The sequence below is a fragment of the Condylostylus longicornis genome, unplaced genomic scaffold, assembly GCF_029603195.1.
Source record: "Condylostylus longicornis isolate FDR11 unplaced genomic scaffold, ASM2960319v2 ptg000022l, whole genome shotgun sequence".
Taxonomy (NCBI): Eukaryota; Metazoa; Arthropoda; class Insecta; order Diptera; family Dolichopodidae; genus Condylostylus; species Condylostylus longicornis.
In genome coordinates this window covers 6,071,070-6,079,972 of record NW_026577991.1, presented here as the reverse complement: position 1 = coordinate 6,079,972, position 8,903 = coordinate 6,071,070, and the positions used below count along the sequence as shown (strand labels likewise).

Sequence of the window (8,903 nt, the reverse complement as noted above, 5' to 3'; positions counted from 1 at the left end):
TTAATTTCAATTTAAATTAAAGATCACAAAAGAAAATATTTTTTAATTTTTTTGAAATATTTGAAATTTGAAATGAAAAAAAATTTTTTTTTTTAAATTTAAATATAAAAAACAAATAAAGATTTTCTTTCAAAAAAAAAATTTATTTCTAATAACTATAAAAAAAATAATCAAATTATTTTATAACATAAATTGAGGTTAAATGACATTTGAAATATTAAATAAATAAGCTTTGTGTCATTAATCGCTCAAATAAGTATTTGTCATGCATGCAGGCAAATACTAAATTAGCAAAATTTTGGTGAGTATTAGAACAAATCAAACGTTACGATTTGTAGTTTTTGTGTTGTACTTTTATCATGTATTTATTGTAGTGCTTCAAGCATCATATAACCTCAAATTAATTTAATGAATTCATAATAGTGTCTACACACTTTCTCAAAAAAAAAATGCAATGATTTCTTTTGATTCTATTTTGTTCCTGCCATTTTAGCCTAAAAATTAATTTCAATCAATTTCTTACAAAAGTTTCTTCTCTTTTTTTTTTAATTTTTTTAATTTTTTTTTTTTTTACATAAAATAACGTATACGAGATGAATTCAATCACAATTATTTAATGTCAAAGTTTATCGTTTTTTTTTTTTGTAATGTAAAATATCTATTTTCCATGTCGTATAATAAATAAACTATGAGTTAATTTCTAATTTTATATGCAAAATGATTAGTAGAAAAAAATGAGGAAGAAATTAATTATTTATTTTTAAAATTGAATTACATTCTTTAATTATAAATTTTGTAAATAAATGGCAATACTTTTTAACGGTTACAATAAATGACAATTAATCATCAAATGTTTTTAAAACAAATACCACAGTAGAACTATTGAACAAACCTAATATTCTTTAATAATTTTTGCCTACATACATTATTAGACATTCAAAAATTGGAGCCTGTTTTAAAGGTAAAAAAAGAATGTAAATCAAAATTTAATTTTAAATAATATTAAACATAAAACTACATTACATTTATAAATAAATCAAAATAATATTTTTTCAAATATCATTCATTTTCTTTATATTAAAAACTATTCTGGTTTTTCTGTTGTTAATCCTATAACTTCTGATAATTTTTCAATACTTTCAATTTTTTCAGTTGTAACTTCGATTTTATCTTCCTCATCATTTATTTTCTTTTCATTTTCACTTTTATTTACTTTTACTTCCTCGGAAGAGTTATCACTAATGCTGCTATTACTATCATTATTCGTATTTTCCTCTTCAGGACTTCTTGGTCTACGATTTGAATCTGGTAATAAATCATAACTAGATTCAGCACCATTAATAAAAGTTTTTCCTTCGAATTGACTACATGGACATGGACATTGACATTGTCTTGAACCACTTTGTTTAACTGGAACTCCAGGTGCTGGTATAACTGGTAATAAATTCAATTTTTGTAAATATTCTGATGAAAATTGTGCTGTTGCTTGTGGTTGTTCAGCATTGTTTGTACCATTAATATTACAATCTGAACTATAAGGGAAGAATATGACTGGCATAAAAGCAATAACAGCACCTGGTGGTAAATTATTGACTGAATAACTTGCTTGATGGCCATCTTTTGGTGGAAATACTGGTATTTGTTGATTATTTGATGGTAACATTGTTGAAAATATACTTTGTCCTAAAATTTGGCCATTAAAATTTAAATTACCTCCATTTATACTACCGCCAGAATTGAAAATTCCACTACCTGCACTAAAATCGGTTGTTGAAGAAGAAAATGCAGGAGATGATGCTTGCTGATGTGCACAAGGACAATTATTAGGAATTTGGGTATGAATTTGGGATGTAGGGATTGATGGTACTTGTGGAGCAGGGAATGATGGTTTTTGAGATGGTGTTAGACCAATATTAACGCCGGTAGAAGTTTGTTGTTGAGTCTGCTGAGGTGTTTGTGGTCTTGGAGTAGGTTGTGGTCTTGGAGTAGGTTGTGGTCTTGGAGTAGGTTGCGGTTTTGGTAATGGTTGCGGTATTGTAACTGGTTGTGGTTTTAGTGTCGGTTGTTGAGGTTTTCCATTAATATTGATTTGTGTATTAGGAAATTGACTAGCACTTGTTTGACTTAAAGATGGAATATTTATATTGCTTTCGGAATCCGGGTTTAAATTTGGATTTTTATGTGATAAGTCGACATTAATACCAGAGTTGCCACCGGTTGGTATAGTTGCTGAAGTAGAACCAATTGATACAGGTTTGAAAGTTGGCCCAGTTGACTGATGCTCGACATTAATTGAAATTCCTGGATTTGGACGGGAACTTTGTTGATGTTGCTGTGATGAAATTTGTGGACCATAATTGCATTGATTTGAATCTTTACAATTACTTGGAATATTATGAGATTGGCTAACTTCTGATGGTGAAGATAATGATGATATTGGTGAAGGATAATTGGGACGATTATTATTATTAGACGGTTGTATACCTATTGTTGTGCCTGGTGTACCTGGCTTAGGAAGATTAGAATTAAAAGGTGGTTCAGGAATAGGATAATAACCAGGGGATGGAATACCTAATTGGTCTGGTCTGTCTGGATAGGAGTTTTTAGAAGGATATGGCGGCAAATAGCCTTCTGTTTGTCGGTTTGATAAGGTTTCGGGGAATATTGGTGGATTTAAATTACTTCCGTAAATGGGAGGATTTCCTGGAGATCCTGGTGTTCCAGGCGTACCTGGAGCTCCTGGTGCTCCAGGCGCACCCGGAGCCCCTGGTGCTGGTCTTCCGCCACTACCCGGTGCACCAGGTGCACCTAATCCAGGTGTTCCAGGGGAACCAGATCCTGGTGTTCCAGGTTTTCCTGGTTGTCCTAATGATGGTGGTCCTCTGTTTCCTGGTGTTCCTGGGGCTGGTGGCCCTGGTGGACCTCTATTTCCGGGCGTTCCTGGTGATTGAGGTCCTGGTGGTCCCCTATTGCCTGGTGTTCCAGGACTCGGGACACTCGGTGGAAATCCTTCATAAATACATGGAAATGGTTTAGGAATTTCGAAACTTACTTGATTTTCTGGATGTTGTTTATACAATGAATAAAATTGTTACATAATGATGAATGTGTTAAAATTCATGTAATGTGTTAATATATTTACAATGAAAATATGAAAAGAAATAGGTTATTTTTTTTCTGAAAAAATGAATAAATATAATATAACATAATTTTCTATACCTGGGAAATTTCCTGGCGGTCCTGGCGGGCCTGGTGGTCCTAGTAAAAAAATATATTAATTATATTTAAAATCCTAACCTTACCGAATTATGTCTTATAATTTTTAATATATTTTTCTTGTTCAATATTATACCTGGCGGGCCTCCTGGGCCTAATATTTGAAAAAAAAAACATTTTTATGTTTCATAAAAACAAAAAATTAAAATCGTTATCAAACCTTTAGGTCCCCCTGGTCCTGGAGGTCCGGGAGGTCCTCCTGGTCCTCCAGGACCTCCTGGTCCACCTGGGCCTCCTGGTCCTCCTGGTCCGAAACCACCTCCCGAGCCGACACCTCCAAATCCACCACCTCCTCCATAACCGCCACTAGGGCCCCCTGGTCCACCTACGTGAGCATAAGGATCCGCTCCAGGGCCATTGGCTCCATCTGGTCCTTCTGTGTGATCGTAAGGATTATCAATATGGACATAATTTCCTGCATTATCGGGTACATATTGGCCACCTGCAATAATAAAAATAGGTTTTTTAAATCGCAATCCTTAAGTATGGAATTCTTATACCATTATCTCCGTTATATCCGCTGCCACCTCTAGATCCAGTTCTATAAGGACCACTACCTGCACCACCTCCAACTCCTCCGCCTGATCCAGGAACATATCTTCCACCACCTCCTACACCACCTCCTGAACCTGGTTTATAGGCTCCACCTGCACCAACTCCACCTCCACTTCCGGGCTGATATTTTCCACCTCTATCTCCACCTCCGGCTCCATCTCCACTTCCTGGTCTTACTCGATTTCCTACGGCGTTAGTTGGAGAGCCTAAACCATGCCCAACAGGACCTCCAGGTCCTCTAGGACCAGGAGGGCCTCCAGGTCCATTCGGTCCGCTTGGCCCATTCGGTCCACCTGGTCCATTTGGTCCACCAGGTCCATTAGGCCCACCGGGTCCATTTGGTCCATCAGGTCCATTCGCACCACCTAAATTACTTGAACCATGTGCATTGAATTTGCCACCTCCGCCTCCACCTCCACCCGAGATACTTCCACCGAAACCACCAGATATTCTTTGACCGGTACCTGAGCCGCTTCCAGGTTTAAAAGCTCCGCCAACAATTAATTGACCTGAACCACTTACTGGTCCGACATTAAATTGATTTTCAAATCCACCGCTTGCAGTTTTAATTACAGGTATATCTGGTCGAACGCCACCTTCATAATTACCACATCCAATTGGAAAGTAAGTTTCTGTTAAATCTTTCCATTCTCTAAGCTCGCCACGTTGCTGTGCCCTTTCTTCAAGTGTTTGCAATGATGTATCACCAGATGGTGGGAAAACTTCAACTGGTTGTTGTGATGTTATTGTTCGAAAACCATGTGAATCTGCTACATAATGTGTTACAACTAATTTATTATTTGGATCAATATGACCATGACAACCGTATGTAACACCGTCTGGACCACGGGTTTCATGATGAAAATTTCCAGTTTCACCAATATCATAACCATAACGGTATTCGCCTGTAATGACAATCAAAAATTGATAATTTAAATGGTATGGTACCATAGAATTAACATAGAATTAAGAAACGCGATATAACACTAACAATAGATTATGTATGGAATAAAAGAAAGTTTTAAAGTAATGAAAGTATAAGTTAACGTTTTGTCCCGCCTAAAAGTATTTTAACATAAAACGGCACCACCTCAATTCAAAGTATCGATATGGAATCGATAAAAATTACGTTTTAGCTAGATTGTTACATAAAGAATATTTGATGTTTCTTTAGCCCTCAATAAATTATTTAAAGTGAATTATGCATTAAATTTAAATTTTTGAATCTAGAAAATTTTTTTCTATTTAATTCTCATTTATTTTTATCATTTAATTCAAGAAGCATTCATATCTAATTAATTACAATCATAACTGCAAGGTTAAAATATGACACACAATCTAAGATTTATGAACTGTGCACGTCATACTTGTCAATAATTGAAAAATCTTTTTAACATTTAATCAGTCTTTAACCTAACCTATCATTTTATGGTAAACGAATAAAAACAAACGACTTCTATTAAGATTTTGGATAAAAAAATTATTTTAATCTATCTAAAAAAATAAAAATAAAAAAAGAAAAGACTAAATCACTTAAACACAATAAAAAATTTTGTAATACTTACTTGTTCGAAAATTTGAAGCATGATATTGTTGTTGGTTTACATCATTAATCCGATATAATAACTCATGATTATTAACGTCTAATGCAATCAGTGATGGAACATTCAGTATTGACAGAATCGTCTGCAATTTAAAAAATTATAAAATTAAAAATTAATAAAATATATCAGAGGGATTATTGAATAGTTTAAAAAATTTTCGAAATTTTCTTTTTCGTTTGTTTGTTTAATAATACCAACTATTTATTATTTATGTCTATGGTACAAATTAATTGATTATAGTAGTTTAATTAAGACAAGGTTTGTCTACACAGCAGGACAATTTTATTATATTCTTTTTATTTCGCTTAAATTTTTGTTTAGCTTAATATGGTATGAAATGTTCAGTGGCAATAAATTTAGTCGTAAGAATAAAACAGTGGCAACAGAACAATGTTGTTTTTGGAAAAAATCATAAAAAATACAAAAATTATAAGTGAGTTTTTCTTTTTAAATTAATTTGTCACGCGCTTGTCATTATAAAAATATGTTTTTTGAAGTATCGAATAAATATTGTTTCTCACAAAATACAATTAAAATGTTGACATGCAGTGTAATGCAATTATTTTTCTAACGTATCAACAAAATATTATTGGATTTGATGCACCAAATTCTCTTGCAAAATTCTCATAACTTGAATTTGGCACGGATACCAGGATTTTCAAATTAATATTCTTTCAAAACTCTTAATATTCATCCAAACTTTTGCAAGTAAAAATTAATTAGGTTTGACATACTCATAAAACTGTACTCAAAAAATACAGAAACAGTATTTAATTTTTTTCGTTAATTAAAAATAAAACAACAAAAATACAGAACAATTTAAAACAGTTATTTTAAAAATTAAAAATAAGTGTGACCATCATTTCTGTTTGACACAGTTTTATTGACATTTATCATATTTTATTATATTATATTCATCAGTATACACAATGTACATGCGACAGAAATTCAAACATAATTATTTTACCATTGCAATATACTTTCACTTTTCCAAATATTTTTCATATCATAAAATATTATATAAAATTTAATTTATTCTCGAATTTTTTATTATCAGCATTTTGTCTGATAGAAAACCAACCTTTTTTTTTTTATTTAAATTTTTTGCTGAAGGCTATGAGAATTATGTTTTTATCATTTTTCTTTTCAATATCTATGCTGTCTATTTGCGTGTATGTTATGTGTTTGTATTTGAAATACATATGACATAGGTAATCATAAACTTGATAAAAGCGAATTTGTTTTTGACATATTCTTTGGATGTTTAACGCTCACTGCATATTTTAATCTAACAATATTAATGTATAACTGAATAATTTTTGCAAATCACGGAAATAAAATTGAAATTTTTAATAAAAATTTGTAAAAAACAAAAAAAAAAATCGAAACGCATAACTTAATTAGAATTTAAATATTTTTGTTATTTCGTTTTATTAAAGCGAAAATTCATGCGATGTCTTTATATCAAAATACAAAAACTAAAATCGCGGATAAAATGTCACTGTACTAAATAGTATAATAATACAAAGGTCAAAGTATTTTTTTCTGTTCCTAGTTTAAATTCTTTTTAAAAAAGTGTTTGAAATATGTACATATGTATGTGTATAATATGAATTATTATTATATTATTAAAATAGCATAATAACTCTTATATTAAAGCTTAAAATGCTAAAGAACCAAAAGTATAAGTACAAAGATATCCTATTAAAATTTTCTTAACAATTATTATACATAATATTTATTCTAATAAGATAAAATTTTATACAAAAGAGAGAAAACAAACAAAATAAACGGTACATACTCAATTCTTTCTACACATAGTTTTATAATCTAAAATGGAACTACAAAGAATTCTTATTTACCATATACACACACAATTTTAAATTACCAAAAGTAGAATGGTACGAGTAGATACTTGAAATTCATTTAGTGTCATATTATGAACATCATCAATGACATAGCGATTTTCTTAAAGAACTTTTATTATTATTATTATTTAAAATGACTTTATTGCTTTTCAAAGTTTCTTTATATACACACAAATGTTATACAGTCTTTTAAACAGTATAACAATGTAATTGAATCTTCTTTCTTAAAATAATAGTAAAACAATTTTATTAAAATACAACTCCTCAAACTTTGATCAATTGTACAATGTAAAATAGTGTGTGTTCTTTTCTTTAAATCAATTCTGTTATACTGAAATTAAAACTTATTAATCAAGAATCTATAGAAAATATCAATAATTTGACATTATTACACTGTCCATTTCATATTGTTCATTGGCATTTGTCGGGTCAAATTTGAGCAACAACACCTCACTTTTATTTAAACGAAAGTGATAAGAGTGTTATACAAAGTGGTATATGTATATATATATAAGAAAAGCAGTTTTTTATTTGCTTTAATTGAATAAGTATATTAACGTTATTATTGTACTTCATCCTATAATTCATTTTTTAAAGTCTTCATGTGAAAGTAGAATTTATTGCCTGATTTTTGAAAACACTGTTATACTAATCAATATTCTATAGAGATGAAAAATTTGAAAATCAAATATTTTTGTTTTGTTTTAATTTTTTTTTTCTCTTGTATAATTTTTCGTTTAATCATTATACACTATAATTTATATAATGGTTTTGGGCAGATATTTAAAAATAAATATTTCTAAATCAAATTTGTATACGATCACTAATTTAGCATAACAATTATAAAATAAACAAAAAGTTTTTAAATTCACTCGCTACTAAAAAAGAAATTTATAATCTTGAAAGTATAGTGCCTAAACGTACATGTTACCATGCAAAAATTATTTTAATAATACGGAATTAAAAGTTGATCACGTTAGTAATAAGGAACTAGTATAGAATAGAAAAACTTAAGTGTGTTATCAATACTTTCGCTACACGCAATAATACTGTACATGTATACATGTCGTCCTGCAATATTTAAAACTTACGTGCAAAAACAAACATCTAAAATCATATGCCTTTTCTCATTCACAATAGAGCAAATAATAATTTACTATTGAACAAAAAATACCGCTCTTCTCTTTTACAATTTATTGATAATTCTCATTTCTTAATTAAGTATATTCTTCCACAAAGCAAACCATATTTACCAATTTGCTGAGGGGTATCATATCTTTGCATATATTCAGTTTTAGAAGTTTATGTATCAAAAATTAGAAATAAAGAAACAAAATCATAAAGTGTTTTCTCCACCATTGTCATAAAAATTCTCACTGTCAAAATTTTATACCATTCACAATAAGTATAATTATAAAGTTTTAAGCAGCAATATTATATTCCAATTACTGCAAACCGAATATAACCTTAAAAGCTTACGGTAAATAAATTGTTTTAATTTTTTGTGACTTTTGTTTTCATGATTTTATTATTATAGATCTTAAAATAATTTCATTATATTTGTGTATGAGTATTGTTTTTGTAACTAATTTAAATTTCG

At 30.0% G+C, this 8,903-nt stretch overlaps 1 protein-coding gene across 3 annotated transcripts in view; it reads right to left on the bottom strand.

The window, feature by feature from the left end:
- Positions 1-202: 202 nt before the first annotated feature.
- The window catches only part of LOC129606779 (collagen alpha-1(I) chain-like), a 58,488-nt gene continuing 49,787 nt past the window's right edge, over positions 203-8,903 (bottom strand). For 2 of the 3 annotated variants that reach the window (XM_055517326.1, XM_055517325.1), the window contains exons 3-8: positions 5,397-5,517; positions 3,777-4,736; positions 3,437-3,718; positions 3,353-3,370; positions 3,220-3,258; positions 203-3,009 (exon numbers count right to left, since the gene is read on the bottom strand). In XM_055517326.1, coding sequence (XP_055373301.1) covers positions 1,085-3,009; positions 3,220-3,258; positions 3,353-3,370; positions 3,437-3,718; positions 3,777-4,736; positions 5,397-5,517 — 3,345 coding nt within the window. In that variant the 3' untranslated portion in view covers positions 203-1,084. The remainder of the gene's footprint in view (positions 3,010-3,219; positions 3,259-3,352; positions 3,371-3,436; positions 3,719-3,776; positions 4,737-5,396; positions 5,518-8,903) is intronic. The other variant, XM_055517327.1, reaches the window with a different exon arrangement.